At 44.2% G+C, this 15424-nt stretch overlaps 7 protein-coding genes across 7 annotated transcripts; 4 read left to right on the top strand and 3 right to left on the bottom strand.

The window, feature by feature from the left end:
• Nucleotides 1-1229: 1229 nt before the first annotated feature.
• PSK1 (serine/threonine protein kinase PSK1) lies at nt 1230-5009 on the top strand (the record flags this gene model as incomplete). Its single annotated transcript, XM_037284833.1, has 1 exon — nt 1230-5009. One exon carries the CDS (start codon nt 1230-1232, stop codon nt 5007-5009), a length of 3780 nt encoding a protein of 1259 aa, XP_037140729.1.
• A 400-nt stretch (nt 5010-5409) lies between these two features.
• On the top strand, nt 5410-6474 carry PEX15 (Pex15p; the record flags this gene model as incomplete). Its single annotated transcript, XM_037284832.1, has 1 exon — nt 5410-6474. One exon carries the CDS (start codon nt 5410-5412, stop codon nt 6472-6474), a length of 1065 nt encoding a protein of 354 aa, XP_037140728.1.
• A 285-nt stretch (nt 6475-6759) lies between these two features.
• Nucleotides 6760-8589, top strand: TPD3 (protein phosphatase 2A structural subunit TPD3; the record flags this gene model as incomplete). The annotated part of the gene is made up of 1 exon (XM_037284831.1): nt 6760-8589. The coding sequence occupies one exon, from the start codon at nt 6760-6762 to the stop codon at nt 8587-8589; it is 1830 nt and encodes a 609-aa protein (XP_037140727.1).
• A 133-nt stretch (nt 8590-8722) lies between these two features.
• On the bottom strand, nt 8723-9937 carry HG536_0F03770 (endonuclease III domain-containing protein; the record flags this gene model as incomplete). The annotated part of the gene is made up of 1 exon (XM_037284830.1): nt 8723-9937. One exon carries the CDS (start codon nt 9935-9937, stop codon nt 8723-8725), a length of 1215 nt encoding a protein of 404 aa, XP_037140726.1.
• Nucleotides 9938-11053: 1116 nt separating this feature from the next.
• Nucleotides 11054-12157, top strand: NGL1 (RNA exonuclease; the record flags this gene model as incomplete). The annotated part of the gene is made up of 1 exon (XM_037284829.1): nt 11054-12157. One exon carries the CDS (start codon nt 11054-11056, stop codon nt 12155-12157), a length of 1104 nt encoding a protein of 367 aa, XP_037140725.1.
• Nucleotides 12158-12886: 729 nt separating this feature from the next.
• SYN8 (syntaxin) lies at nt 12887-13696 on the bottom strand (the record flags this gene model as incomplete). The annotated part of the gene is made up of 1 exon (XM_037284828.1): nt 12887-13696. One exon carries the CDS (start codon nt 13694-13696, stop codon nt 12887-12889), a length of 810 nt encoding a protein of 269 aa, XP_037140724.1.
• Nucleotides 13697-14020: 324 nt separating this feature from the next.
• On the bottom strand, nt 14021-15292 carry NOP12 (rRNA-processing protein NOP12; the record flags this gene model as incomplete). The annotated part of the gene is made up of 1 exon (XM_037284827.1): nt 14021-15292. The coding sequence occupies one exon, from the start codon at nt 15290-15292 to the stop codon at nt 14021-14023; it is 1272 nt and encodes a 423-aa protein (XP_037140723.1).
• Nucleotides 15293-15424: the final 132 nt, after the last annotated feature.

Here is a 15424-nt window from a genome sequence, read left to right as displayed (position 1 = left end):
TTTTATTTGTGACACAAACTCGGCGACGCGTTTTGTCCGGTCTCCGGGATACTTGATTCAGGCTTCCGGACAAATAATAGACTAACTAGCCTAAATTGCATTTAAAAGTCCCAAGTACTAACTTCAGATCCAGCAGCTTGAACAACTTTGGAGACCTATTCAACGTTCGAATCTAAATCACATCTACCTTCTCAGCTAGTTGATGTTTATTTATCGAGCTTGCAGGAAAGATTGCTGAGCGGCTAAGAGACGCAAAAATTCGTAGATTGAGCAATAGAAATCATTATTTCAATTCTTCATGGCTGGTTCAAGTGCTTTTCTGCTGGATGAGACTGTTGATTATATCAGGAATTTATTTTACCTCGTTCTCCGTTTGGGCGACTTATTCAGACATTGATTTTAGCCGCCGAAACTGAAAGAGCTACCTCTTAGTTCCTTTCACGCTCAGCTGCTAAGAAAATTGAACGCGGTGAAATGCAGTGTATGGAGGTTCTCAAAGGCAGGAATAAGGGTCCACGTACCGGACTGGACTGGTGGTAGCAAGGCTTCGGCATAAGTCATGGTGAAGAAAAACCACAAACCAAAAAAATTCCACGGAGCTCTTAAGCAGCATTTGGTGTTGTTAGCGTCCTTCGTTCAGCGCAACATTATCCACGGTTAACCGTGATTTCCAGCTCTAATTTACACTGACAGTGCGATAGGATCGGTTCAAGAGCGTCCGCAATGTCTGGAAAGGTATAATGCGTCATTTCAAACTATAAGGAAAGAGATGATTGAAAGACTCCGAGAATACCTTGCTAGTCGGATTTCCTCGCAATGCAAAATGTCAAGCACATCTCGAGCAGTAATCAAAACGATACATGATATGACTATATACACATTGTTTGGAAACAGAAATTAACTAATAAGTCCCGTGGCATTCGATAGCAGTACTAGAACAAACGTCGTTCACTGATCCGTCAAATAGCTGTTGCATGCGAACTTGATAGCTCAGAGCCCCTGGGTGTTTGGGTGGCTCATCGCGAAGTGAAAAAGAACCCTTCTCACTTCTCTACAATATCAATCATTTCAGCAGTTGGAAATGGCCAGAAAGTGGTTGTAAGGAAACAAGATACTGAGTTAAGTGTTAACATAATCACTTTGTTTTGTGGGCTAAGTGAGAATAAGAAGCAGGAAAGAGTAGTTTCCCTAGGATACGTTTTGGGAGTAACAGACAAGGTACACTTAGGATGCCGTATATCGGTGCCTCTAACGTCTCTCAGTCGTCTTTCAGGAGCTTCAAAGAAAAGCACTCAATGAATCGTTCAGTTTTGCAAGTAGATAGCTCAGCAGGGAGTACGGTATCGTCTTTGATTGAAGTTTCAGATACTCGAGCATGTTCGTCCACGGCAGATACGACCAGTCATAGTAGCAGTTTAGAGGATGTGCCGCCATGTAGTAGAGGAAAGGCAAAGCATTTGAAGAACGAGGTAGATGGCACTGACCTTTCGAGACTGAGATCTCGCAGAGCACAGTCCGTCGATTCGATAGCCACCTCAGCCACAGAGCCGGAAGCCGCAGAGCTATTAACACTGCCGAATGAGTCAACGCATGCTTACTCGTATAATCCTTTGTCTCCTAATTCCTTAGCTGTCAGGTTGAGCATTTTGAAAAGAACGTTGGAGATTTTGATAGGAAACCCCCAGATGTTGATGGATTCGAATCATCAAAGGAACTGGAGTGGAGTGATGTCCGGCAGGAGAGAAGATAAGCAAGTTAAGCGGACCGCTCATTCGGCTGCTTTAGACGCTTTCGTTTCTAGTACTAACGCCAGTCTAACATCTAGCGGCGTTCAGTCCCCTGCACCTTCAAGGGGAAAAACTTCTTTGGCTCTATCTTCGCATGCCATACCATCGTCTCGTCTTGAGAGAGCATCTTCCATAGCATTTCTGCCCGAATTTCCCTATCGCGGTGATCTGCAAGCAGGTAAAGACAATATTGTCTACAACAGCATAGGGACAGCTAGCACCTCTACTGAACTAATTGATGCTCAAAGGACTGATCTAGAGAGCCTTCTAGATTTGCTCAACGAAACTTTGGAAAACAATACTTCCGCAAAGGCAACAGATCTGCATATGATTTCTCTTTTGAACATCAATAAGCTTATATTAGGCAACAGTGAGCACAATCATTCCACATCGCAATCCCAGTTAAGGACGTTGCACTTGAAAAAAACTCTACTAAACAGCTTAGCAGAGCCTTTTTTTGAGCATTACACATTGCCTGAAGATGAGATCAACGAGGAAGAAATTGAACTGCGACAGGAGATTAGCAATGTTTTGGGAGCAGATTTAAAGAGCGACAGCCAATTGCCCATTGAAAGTATACGGCCTCAGCAGGATTACGGTCGTATACTGCATACTTTTACCTCAGGTAAGAACAGAGCCCCTCAGGCGATCTTTACATGCTCTCAGCAGCATCCATGGCAGTTTAAAGCTGCTAATGATTTGGCTTGTCTAACTTTTGGCATCTCCAAAACAGTCTTGAAGGCCCTGACGTTGCTAGACTTGATTCATACTGACAGCAGAAACTTTGTGCTAAATAAAATTTTGTCGACAGAAGGCCAAGAGTTAGTATTCACCGGTGAGATTGTGGCAATCATACAGCCCGGCTCTAGTGATAAGAGCTCGGACCTGATTTGGGCATCATTCTGGGCTAAGAGGAAGAACGATATGCTAGTTTGTGTTTTCCAAAAAGTCCCATGTGACTACGTTGACGTGATTTTGGATTTACGGGATTATTCAGTGAGCAGTGTCTCTAATGGCGGTGGTCTTTTCTGGAATCGACCTAGCGAAGATCGCTCCGAAATGTCTACAATATCAAATGCGCCTAAATTCGAACTGGGCTTTGATGAAAGTGGTGATGAAGATGATGACGATGAAGACAGTGCTGATATAAAAATAATACCAGCTTCAATCTTAAACAGAGAGAATAAGAATGAGAGGAAAATAAAAACAAGGAAATCAGTGAAGTTTGCTGATCAAATTCAGAATGTTGACCAGTTGAGTCATTCTCTTTCTCGACTCATCAAAGATGTCATTGATGGCAAGATATTCTCGGAGGATGATGATCTTTTACCAATTCCAATCAGAGTTGCTAATCATATTAATACCACACGTTACTTTACCTTGAATCATCTCTCATACAACATACCGTGCGCGGTATCCTCCTCGATGCTCGAAGATAAGCTGAAACTTAAAATTCACAGCTTACCTTATCAGGCGGGTCTTTTCGTCGTTGATTCTCAAAGTCTTAGACTCATTAGCTCCAATAAGTCAATTTTGAAGAACATTTTTGGTTTCCATTTTGCGGAGCTAGTTGGGAGGCCACTAACGGAGATAATTCCTTCTTTTGGCGACCTCATTGACTTCATCAATGTAAAGTACAGCGCATTAAAAATCACTCTTGCGAGAAACAGAGGTTTGGTATTAACAGAGCATTTTTTTCGAAAGATAAAAGCGGAGATGAATAACGATCCTGAAGGATTTTATACCTCGGTTGGTATTGATGCTCGTCACAGAGATGGTCGTTTGATCAAGGTTGATTTTCAATTGAGAGTTATGAATCCTAGCGTTATCCTTCTGTGGGTTACACATTCCCGAGACGTTGTTTTCAAAGATTATACAAGCACACCGTCACAACTGCATATGCTTAAAGACCATGAACCCGCATATTACAGCAGTGATAACAGTTCTGAAGCGTCCTCAAAAAGATCGTCAAGTAAAATATCGATTGACCGCTTAAAGGATCTGTCTGAGCATGGAACTAGCAGGTCGAATGATGTAAGTTTACTCGGATCAAGCCTGAGATCTACCAGTCTGACGGAAGTCAAGCCAGAGTCACCTCGAGTGGCTTCTCTATTGGTAAGCGGTAATGAGGATTCTCGCCTGGACATTCAGGACTCTGAGTTCCAAAAGAAACTGGAGCTCAATCTTACGAAGATTTACGCCAAGGACAAGGCCCAGTTCGTGAAGGAAGGCAATTTCAAGCTGGATGAAGACCTTATTAAAAGCATTACGTCAACTCCTCATAGCACTCGGTCCAATCTGTCTCTAGACAATATGCAGAGTGATGAAGAAGCAACTGCAGCATCTACCGCAGGCAGGCATGAAATCGAACCCATCTTTCTGAAGACACCGGAGCCTAACATTGGCGCTCAGAAACATATCAAGAAGTTTTCTGATTTCACTATCCTACAGAAAATGGGCGAAGGGGCATATGGAAAAGTGAATTTATGTCTTCATAAAAAGGAGAGGTATATTGTAGTCATCAAGATGATTTTCAAAGAAAGAATTTTAGTTGATACATGGGTAAGGGATAGAAAACTGGGAACTATTCCTTCGGAAATTCAGATCATGGCAGCCCTTAACAAGCAACCTCACGAAAACATACTAAGGCTGTTGGACTTTTTTGAGGATGATGAGTATTATTACATTGAAACTCCGGTACACGGCGAGACTGGTTGCGTCGATTTATTTGATCTGATAGAGCTGAAGACTAATATGACAGAGTTCGAAGCTAAGTTGATATTCAAGCAGGTGGTCTCCGGTATCAAACATCTACACGAGCAGGGCATAGTTCACAGGGACATCAAGGATGAAAACGTGATTGTTGACTCAAAAGGTTTTGTCAAGCTCATAGATTTCGGCTCTGCCGCCTACGTCAAGAGCGGGCCTTTCGATGTGTTTGTAGGTACTATCGATTACGCAGCACCCGAAGTACTGGGAGGAGAACCCTACGAAGGTAAGCCCCAAGATATCTGGGCTATCGGCATTTTATTGTACACGATTGTGTTCAAGGAGAACCCATTTTACAACATCGACGAGATAATGGAGGGTACTTTAAAGTTCAGCAGTGGTGCAGAGGTGAGTGATGCGTGTATCAACCTGATTAAGAAAATTCTTAACAAGAGTGCGCCGAAAAGGCCCACTATCCAGGAGATATACGACGATGAATGGATGCATATTTGAGATCGGAGCATACTTACGACTTTTCAGTTTGGTTTCCCTGCATCAGTTCAAGTCACTGAGTTCCGCACCTACCTTATTTTGCATTTGGATAGCAAGTCGCTTATCCAACACCTTTTGTATTCCTAGTATTTTTGTTAATTAAGTTTCGTGAGTGTGAATACTTTGTAATACTACATAAGTCAGCTTAGTTGTTGATGAATTTAATATTTTGAGACCGAAAGGTCGAATTCACTTTTCAAAAGGTTCAAATGAACAGCTTTAACTAGGAAGAAAAAGCAGACTTCAATCAGTAAGAAGGGGTCAATGAGATGTGCAACCTCTGTGTCACTAGGACGTTGCTGTTATTGAATTTCTAAGACCGCACTTCGTTACAGAGGAACCTGATACTCAAGGTTAAGAAATGAGCGATATCGAAGTTGACGGACCTAGCCTTCCAAATGGAATTCAGTCGGCTGATACGACGCTAGAAGACTTGCTGAACGATGAATCATTAGGGTGTCCTTCGAACTTCAATATCGTGGGGAATGAAGAACAGAGACATTTCCAGGACTGTCTTGCAGTGTTCATCAGAGGTGACTGTGAAGATACGATACAGAAAATGTACGAGTATGGCTTTCTGACGCAAACGTCACTGCACACCACCTACAAATATTTTAATTTATTCCTGGAGGCTTGCTATTCTGTGAGCAGCTTTCGGAGCCTAGGCTTTAGGCTGCAAGAAGTTGTTCACCAAACTTTTACCGGTGACCCTCAAACTGTTCAATATCATTTGAAAGGGGCTCCTAAAAATTCCCAAGCATCAATGTGGAGCAAATATTACAGCTGCTGCGTGAGAGCTGCTTTGATGAACCAATTGAGAGGTCAACAGGCATCCATAAACCTTGAAAACGGTGCTCGCAGGGTGATTTCCAGCCTGGCCAAAGAAACCAGTGGTCCAGATGAAGCAGCAGAACTAGAGAAGCTTGTTGATACCTATATTTTCGGCATTCAAATTGAAGTTCTACAAAAAACTCCGTCGACAGCTTTGTACAAGCAGCTGTGCTATCATGTCCCCAATTTGGGAAGCCGGCTTTCTTCTTTACGCAGTATCCACAAGGGCAAGACGGTCGAGGAGGATATCCTGAGCAGGCTCGAAACGAAGCCTGTGAAGATCAAGAAGCAGCCCCGGCAACACTCCAAGCCAGTTACAGATAATAAGGCAGTCGGTCCAACCAGCAAACCTCCGCTTAAAAAAACCCGCGAAACTAATACAGTCCAGGTCATACCCAAATGGAGATCACTTTGGCCTAAATTTTTCAGCAAGGTCTACCTGTCGAGATCAAATTTACTGTTAATACTGTTCCTCTTTTTAGCATCATTTCAAAGTATCAAGAAACTGGCCAAAATTCCTCGATTTTTCACAAGTTTCTTGAGAAACCTGGCACCACACCTCAAGAATCTACTGAGACTATTGTCGACCATATAACTGATGCTTTGGAGGTCCTATCTGCCTTGGTGCTTTCAAGTCTTGGGAATATCTTTTAACGGAAGAGGTTACCCGGTCGAGGGATAGGCGAACTCACCTTGGCTGAATCATATACAATAGAGATCCTTGAATGGACTTGGACGTAAATTGAAAGGCAGTATCAGATTCAAGGTTGCGACGAGCAGTGGCCAACTCTCCAATTAACAGGGAATCTTGTGGAGCGCGTTTGAAGAAAATAATTTCTCTTAGCTGGTGTTTTGACGTGATAAAAAAGTGGAACTCGAGATGGCAAACGAGAGTGTGGAGGGCAAAGACCTCTATCCCTTAGCTCTACTGATGGATGAGTTGAAACATGACGACATTTCAAATAGAGTCGAAGCGATGAAAAAATTGGACACAATTGCAACAGCGTTAGGACCTCAAAGGAGCAGAGATGAATTGATTCCATTCCTTATGGAAGTTGCACAAGATGATGAAGACGAAGTCTTTGCTGTATTAGCTGAGGAGCTAGGTAAATTTGTGCCCTTTATCGGAGGTCCAGAATATGCGACTTTATTACTGCCAATCTTGGAGATCCTAGCTTCTACGGAAGAGACATTGGTCAGGGACAAAGCGGTAGAATCATTGAATGAGATAGCCGGTGAACTGTCGCAAGATCAACTTTTCCATGATTTTATACCATTGATTGAACATTTGGCCACGGCCGATTGGTTCTCCTCTAAGGTCTCCTCCTGTGGTCTGTTTAAATCAGTCATTGTGAGAGTAAAGGATAACACCTTCAGGAAAGATTTATTAGCACTATATTTACAATTGGTTCAGGATGACACTCCTATGGTGAGAAGAACGGCAGCAAGGAACTTACCCACGTTAATTGATTTACTGACTCAAAATCCAGATCTCTCCACAAATGAAGACTGGGATTACATCTCAAATATGTTTCAAAAGATAATTAATGATAACCAAGATTCTGTGAAATTCTTGACGGTTAATTGCTTAATTTCGATACTCAAGTTTTTCAACACAAAGGGTGATTATTCGCATAGGAAAGATCTTTTGGATTCAGCGACGAAGCTTATAGCTGACGAAGCTTGGAGAGTGCGGTATATGGCTGCAGACAAATTTGAGGAATTGGCGGCCCAGTTTGCAGGAGATGGAGGCTACATCGCAGAATTGATCCAACCGTTCTTGAACCTGTGTGAGGACAACGAGAGTGATGTTAGAAAAGCCATTGCGAAGCAGATATCAGGCTTCGCCAAACTGCTCAACGATCCCTCGATTGTTTTGACGAAGATTTTACCTGCAGTCCAAAGTTTAAGCATGGATGAAAGTGAGGCTGTCAGAGCTTCACTAGCTTTAACCATCACGAACTTAGTGACACTTACGTCAAAGGATGAGGCCATCGATCATCTTCTCCCCATTCTGCTGAACATGCTGAAGGACGAGTTTCCAGACGTTCGTCTGAACATTATCGCTAATTTAAAGGTTGTTAATGACGTTATAGGGGTTGACCTCCTATCAGAATCACTTCTTCCTGCGATTACCGAGCTTGCTAAAGATGTTAATTGGAGAGTTAGAATGGCCATCATTGAATACATTCCTATCCTAGCCGAACAGCTAGGCGTGCAGTTTTTTGACCAACAATTGAGCGATCTCTGTCTCTCTTGGTTATGGGACACTGTATTTTCTATCAGAGAGGCTGCAGTGAATAACTTAAAGAAACTTACCGAGATCTTTGGATCTGATTGGTGCCGTGATGGGGTTATTGCCAAATTGCTAAAGTTTGACTCGCAGCTTTTGGAAAACTTTGTTTACAGATTTACTCTACTTTCTGCCCTGACAGAACTTGTCCCTGTTGTTGAATTAGACGTCGTTGCCAATCAAATACTACCCTTTGTGTCTCATCTAGCCGACGACGCAGTACCAAATATAAGATTCAATGTGGCCAAGTCCTACGCAATCATCGTCGAAAATCTAATCAAAGATAGAGCACGCTACAATGATACAATTGAGGGGACTATATTGTCATCCTTGAAGAAGTTGCTTCAAGATGATGATTTTGATGTAAAGTACTTCGCCAAGCAAAGTCTGGAACAGTGCAACAAATTACTGAAATAATAGCTTACATAGCTCGAATCAGCACCAAGCACAGCAGGTTTGTCACCAATTTAATGCCCGCCCATCTCGTGAAATTTACTGTACACACAAAGAATAGTTTCATATATAGTAATTTGGCAGGTCCCTACTGGGATCAGACTTCATCAGGATCCTTCTTTATGAATGCAAACCCTTCGTCCATTGGCTGGACTACTTCCTTTTCATCTATTATTTTAAAAGAGCTGTCTTTTTCGGCGAGATACTCCAGCCACAGTGAGAAATCACCTCTGTTACTCTTGAGAGGCATTTTATGGGAGCCTTTCTTTGCATCCTTCGTCTTTAGTAGTTTCTTGTCGACTGCATTACACACGTCGTTTGCAAGGCATATATCGCATCTCTTGCCCCTTGACATGCAAATAACTTGACCAAAGCCGACCAGCAAAGGATTAATCTCATACCACAGAGCCTTTGGCAACCACGATTCCAACTCCCTCCTTGTATGGTCTGCAGTCTTGCATTTCTTTGCGTCTACCCAGCCCCACATCTTGCAAAGTCTGTGTACATGAACGTCTACACCAATGCCGCTCATCTTTCCCCAGGCCTTCTGCAAAGCCAGGAGCCCCATCTTAGGCCCAACTCCCGGAAGCGAGAGGATCCCGACCAAATCAGCCGGAATGTCAGAGTCGAACTGTTTCGCTAGGATCTCTGCTGTTTGCTTCACATAGTGTGCCTTCCTATTGTGGAATCCCACCATCTTCACCAGATCGACGAGAACCTTTTCATCAATTCGCAGTAATGCTTCCAGGGTGAGGCCCTCCGGGATATCGAGTTCGTCTATTGAATACCGTATCAGATTTGACATGGCTTCGGCATTGAGCTCATCTTTAGTTTGAGCTGACAACATCAGGGCGACTAAAAGTTGTAATCTGTAGTTCTTAGGTTTGATTTGATTCTGCGAAATGTTGAACTGCGAATTAACTGTGATAGGTATAGCTGCGCAACCCACAGAATCCACAGGCGTCCTGATCTTTGACCTCATAAGTCGCACTCTGGTGTATATTGGAATGAAGTTCTCTGGCAATGGAGGTGCCCCCTCAGGTCGGTTCAAAAAGATGTCGGGATCCAATGGTTTATTCCATCTCTCAGGCCGATCATCGGTGACCTTAGACACCCACTCGAAGTACTCTTCAGAGTTCAGCGATTTTATCCACTCAATATCGACGGTATCTTCGGCGGAGACTGATTCTGTTCCGTCATCAGATTCCTTGACTATTGTTTCACTCTTGAAATACTTGGATTTCACTTCCCTGCCGTCATCCTCAATACTGATGTCGACATGGTTCCGCTTTCTGGCCCTTAGTCTCGCCATACCAGGCGATCTGCTCAGTGAATTCGGGTGCTATGTAAAGCCTTAAGTGTGATGGAAGCAGAATATCGGCCACAAGCAACGTAAACCCATAAGCTTGATGCAACTCGAGGTAGCGTCTCCGCTCCGGCTCTTTTGAATAACAGCAACCGCAAATATCTCGCTTTTCGAGAAACAATAGGAGCATTAGAGAAGGGGAACGCCCGATCAACCTTGTCGTTAAGATCTTATTTTCACAACTCTCGTCCAACTTCTGCGCGGATCTTGGCTAACACAGTAAAGTCCTTGTTCTAATGGTTTAGTTCCACGTTGCCACACTATGGCTACCAGTTGGAAAGAGATCAAGGAGCTGAAGAATCAAAGTAGTTTTCACGACTACTTGTCGATAAAGGCGGCACTTTTGCGACTCAACTCACTGTTAACATTCTGGAGCCACATGAGTGGTAATAGCAAAGACCCATTAAAGCCGGTACTAACAGTCTTTTGCCGCCGAGGTGACTCTGCTGACTTGGTGATAGCGTTTACACCACTAGTTCAAAAGCTGAATATCCAAGACTGAATTGGTCGTATTTCAGTGGTAATCTAGGGTTCATGGCCTTAACGCTGCTCGTTGTGAGCCGAAGAACATCCGTATGGCTAAAGAGGAAGTAAGCAATGACTGCTAAAGTACTAAAGCTACTCCATACGCGGGGCATCTACACATCCAGATACAGGGATCGCCATCGCTTAGAGCCAGAGGAGGCTGCTATTTGACCATGGCGCCTGTTGGTTTGGAGAGCCGCCTTCAACAAGACAGGACCAAACAAGACACAAAAGGAAGTGCAAAATCAAAGAGAAAGGGACCAAGACGGCCAAGATCAGACACCCTGAATGATCGAAGGCCATTGATGAAGCTTCGGTTCAAGTATGTGGAATCACGTGACCAAGGCGAATAAGCCTTTAGTTGACACGTCTAGTGCTGCAAAACGTTACAAGCTGTCTCAATCAAGCTGACAGAGCTGTTGTGAGCGTCAGTGTGCTCGTTCAAGTGCTACGTTGCTGCCGTACGTGATCTGGTTGGTGCTGATACTTATCGGTCAGCTTTCCTCGGTAAGATCAGCTACTATATCGCCGACCTCGATGCTTTTTGGTCGGAGATTACTGCCAATCAAGAAGATTGCTAGCAATTTACGCAGGAATAGTTCCAAGACATTGATAGATGATAAATTTACGCTGTTGACTTACAATCTGCTTTCTCCATACTATATGTGGCCGCAGGTGTACACGTATGTTCCGGATGAATATAAGGACTGGAAGTATAGACACAGATTACTGGAAAATGAGCTTCTGAGCCGTTACAGGGCTGATATCATGTGTCTTCAGGAATTGACGGCGACGGACTACTATCAGTACTGGGAACCAGTGATTGATAGAGACTTCAACTACGGTTCGAAGTACATTGCAAAGCCCCCACCACAATACTGGAAACGGGAGCCGAGCGACATGGATGGGGTTGGAATTTTTTATAATTTGAACAAATTCGACTATATCTCGTCATCCAGCGTCTACTTGAATGATCTCATAGGGAGCTTTGATCTTAACGAGTTGTCCTACCTGAAATCCAAGATGGTTAAGCTGACAGATGGTGCGGGAAATCCAACCGGTGAACAGGCGTTGTTGGAAGTTCTGAGAAATCGAAATCAGGTAGGGCTTTTCGTTTCACTAAAGCATAAAGACACCGGCACGATTTTCGTAGTGGTGAACACGCATCTCTACTGGAAATATGATGAAGTGAAATTGACACAATGCATCATCATAATGAGAAGGCTGGCAAAGATCATCAATACTTTATTGGTTGGTGAACATGACACCACTTACAGCAAGATGAAAGTACTATTCGCAGGAGACTTGAATTCGCCCAGAGATTCTTCAGTGGTGAAGTTCTTGAGAGGCGAAATAGTCAAGTATGACAACTTGGATATCGCGAACCCATTGAGGCCATATCTCAATCGCTGCGTTTTCGAAGATGTCTCTGCCGATTTATTTGAGCACACATGCTACTCCGGGAAGTTGAAGGGCATATTCGACTATATATGGTACCATAACAAGGACTTTGAACTGACTAAAATCCTCAGCGGAGCAGATGTCTCAAAAGAGCTGCGGAACTCTAATGAGTTTGGGCTGCCAAATAAGAACCACCCCAGCGATCACATTCCAGTTCTTGGGGAGTTCAAAATCCTGTGAGGAAAACACTTTTTGTTTGTTCCTCCGTGCGCTTAATCCTTGGTACATCAGATTGCCTTTACAGTTCAGCCAAGGCGAGGGAAAGATCAGAATCCCATTAAAATTGATCATCGCTAGGCGGTGAATGTTGTGTTTCGGCGCCGCCGGCAAGAGATCTTGATGAGTTTCCCTCAAACGTAGGAAAGTGACGAATTACGAAATAACTTGGAAATACTGTCAACCACGGTTGGCTCACTCAGTAGCGAAACTTATGCTAAATCATATAGCGGCTGAAGATACCTCCGCTCTCCGTGTTGCTGAACGATCTACTGCGGGAAACAACCAGATACTTGAACAGGCGACATGGTTTCGGATCTTTACGCAGGGAGCAGTATCACTTGGGTGATACACGCTAAGCTGTACGAGGCGTATAGCTAACGGATCGCATCTCAATTCATCCTTCAATAGCATATCTTTCCAAACTGCAATGAAACTTGCTGATATTCAATAAAAACTACTCGCTACTTAGAAAACATTTTGCTTCCACTATATGAGTCCCGGTCTTCCCTGACCAACCGACCAGGAAAGCACTCAAAAGACTGAGTGCTTTCTCTGTAAATTCGTAAGCTATCACTTGTCTTCTTGGCCTCGTCGGGAACAAATGCAGCCTAACCCACAATATGCCTAGCTGGCGGGTCGAAAGATGGCGTACTTCGCATTGAATTGGAAGTGCCTGTCTCAAGGGTCGTGTCACAGCATTATCAATAAGAGTAGTAATATCAGTATAAGCAGTAGGATAATGAAACATGGTCCGTTCTCTCTTGCCGTACTTTCAAAAACCTGTAGCCTCCTCTTGGCGCGATCAAGGTTTCTCCCACTGTTATCAACAAGACTTTCCAGATCGTGCAGGACTTGATTATTCTGCTCTGTCACTTCGTCATTTATATCCATTGCAAAATCGTGCGATTTTCGAACAGACTCACCCAAGGCATCCAAGTACGTATCCTGCTCCAGCAACTGCTGCTGCTGCTGTATGAACAGCCCTTGGTTCGATAAGGCGGGTGCAGTCACCGCAGCCTGTGATGGTTCAGCCCGGTTTAAAAGTTTCATCCTATCATCCTCAACCTTAGCGTCTATCTTAGGAACTGGTTGTGGCTCGTCGTGGTATGGTTCAAATTGTTCAGATTCATTGTAGCTGACCAGATTTTCGTCCTTGAACCGAACTTTCTTGGGCAAATCTCGGGAACCAAGTGCATCACTGGTATCATCATCGGGTGACTGGCCTTTGACTGGTAGCTCGAACTCATATAAGGCCAAATCAATCACTTTGTCTGGAATTTCAAGCAAAATCTCAGAATACCGCTTAGAATACTTTTCCAAATTTTCTTCATTATTGTTTGCAGTTTCATGTAGCAGGTCCAAGGCCTTATCCAACTGCCGTTTTAGATTTAAATTATCCTTGGACGAAGGTCGTATCTTAAGTACTGATGTTAGCCTTACTCTTTCTTCCACAAGATCTTCTAATCTGCCCAGCTCATACAACAGCTTCAAATTATCCATCTCTAGCCAACCTCGGAATACCGCACTCAATCGACAGAAGCCATTCTGCAGCCTGGTTAAATGGCTATCTAGCAAGGCTTAGGCCATCTTAAGAGGTGCTATAACTTACTCTTATAATAATAACTAAGTACGACTGCTCGAAGCTAATAAGCCCAAATCTAAGCTTGCTTCAGATATATATGATCTGCCTCTGGGACGGCCATGGTGGCCGCTCGATCAGTCGAGTTAGCGACTCTTGACTATAGTTTCCAAGAGCAGCAAGCGGCGGGCTCAAACGCGGCCTTTGGCCATTAGCGAGATTGTACAGTACAGTATATAATTACATTATGATGATGCTTGTTTTTTCTTGAATGCCAGCGAACGTTTGGTCACCCTTCCTGTCTTCGATCTCTGCTTCCTCTTCTTCAAATGGGAAGCCGCATGGCCTTGTCCCTTGGTGGCTCTCAACCCTTCCACGGTCAGTTCGCGTCCAACTGTAGCTCTATCAGCCTTACCCAGGACCTTCTTGGCTCTTCCAAATTTTGTCTTGTGCGACTCGTTCAGTTTGGAATTCTCCAAGCTGCTGGGGCTGTTCTTCTTGATATTCTTGCATCTACTGACACGAAGCTTTCTCTTGCTTCCGTGTTCCTTAACTGATTGCATAGTCTTGCCATCCAATAGAAGGGCTTTATTGACACTTTGGAAGTCTTTGAACTGGATATAAGCGAATCCCTTTCCCATGTTAGTCCTCGAGTCCCTCACCACACGAACGTACTCGATATCGCCGCAGCTTCGGAAATGTGCCCATAAGCTCTCGTCGTCCTCCTCGAAGTCCAGATTACCAACAAACACCGACCTCTTGTTCTCGTGAGGGGCAGGATGCGCCACTGAGTCGACTCTCAGGTGGCGGAGTCTGAAGAGCTGGCCGTTCAAACGCGAGCAGACCTTGTTGACAGCCTGTTTTTTCTTGTAGACAATGTAAGCGTTAACGAAACCTCTGGCCTTGTGCAGTTTCTGCTGTACGAAAGCCACTTTCCTGGGCAGTGCTTCGTCGAACGATATGGACCTGAACCTGACGTTTTCGATAGAGAACAGACTCGACTGCTCGTTCTCCTCCAGATCGGAGCTAAACAGCTTCTTAAACTCCTTGAACACTTTCTTCGACGTAATCGCCTCGTTGCTTAGATTACCCACGAACACTGTCCGCTCCGCCTTCTCCAGTTCGTCCTCTTTGAGGTCGATAGTCTTGGCCTGCTGGCCTACCTCCGCTTTCTCCACGGCATCTTCCTCCTTATCACTATCTGGCGTTTCCTGGGTTTCCTCGGGCACTTCTGCCAGCTTAGCAAAGTAACGGTCCTCCAGTTCGGTATTGTCATCCCGTTTCCTTCTGGGTTTTTTCTTCAATGGCTCCTCAGCAGCACTTACTTCTCCCACACCACCATCAGGCTGCTCTTCAGCCTCCTCGGCAGCTTCGACTTGAACAACTACGGTCCTCTTCTTGTTTTTGACCAGTATAGAGTCAACGGGACCGCTCGACGAACCAAACAGCTTACTCACGCTGGAGTCGACCTCCTGCGGAGCAACAGCTCCGAAAAGGCTATCGATAGACGATGACATGGCAAAACCAAAACAGAAACAGACCTCAATTGGCTTGCTACCTTCTATATCGATGCGATGAGATGCGATGCGATGAGCTTAAACTGAAAATTTTCCAGCTATTAACTGAACTATGCAAAACAGTCAGGTGGG

Source organism: Torulaspora globosa, chromosome 6 (genome assembly GCF_014133895.1).
Source record: "Torulaspora globosa chromosome 6, complete sequence".
In the NCBI taxonomy this organism is placed as follows: domain Eukaryota; kingdom Fungi; phylum Ascomycota; class Saccharomycetes; order Saccharomycetales; family Saccharomycetaceae; genus Torulaspora; species Torulaspora globosa.
The sequence above is the reverse complement of the archived record's forward strand: the minus strand, read 5'-3'. Positions and strand labels throughout refer to the sequence as shown.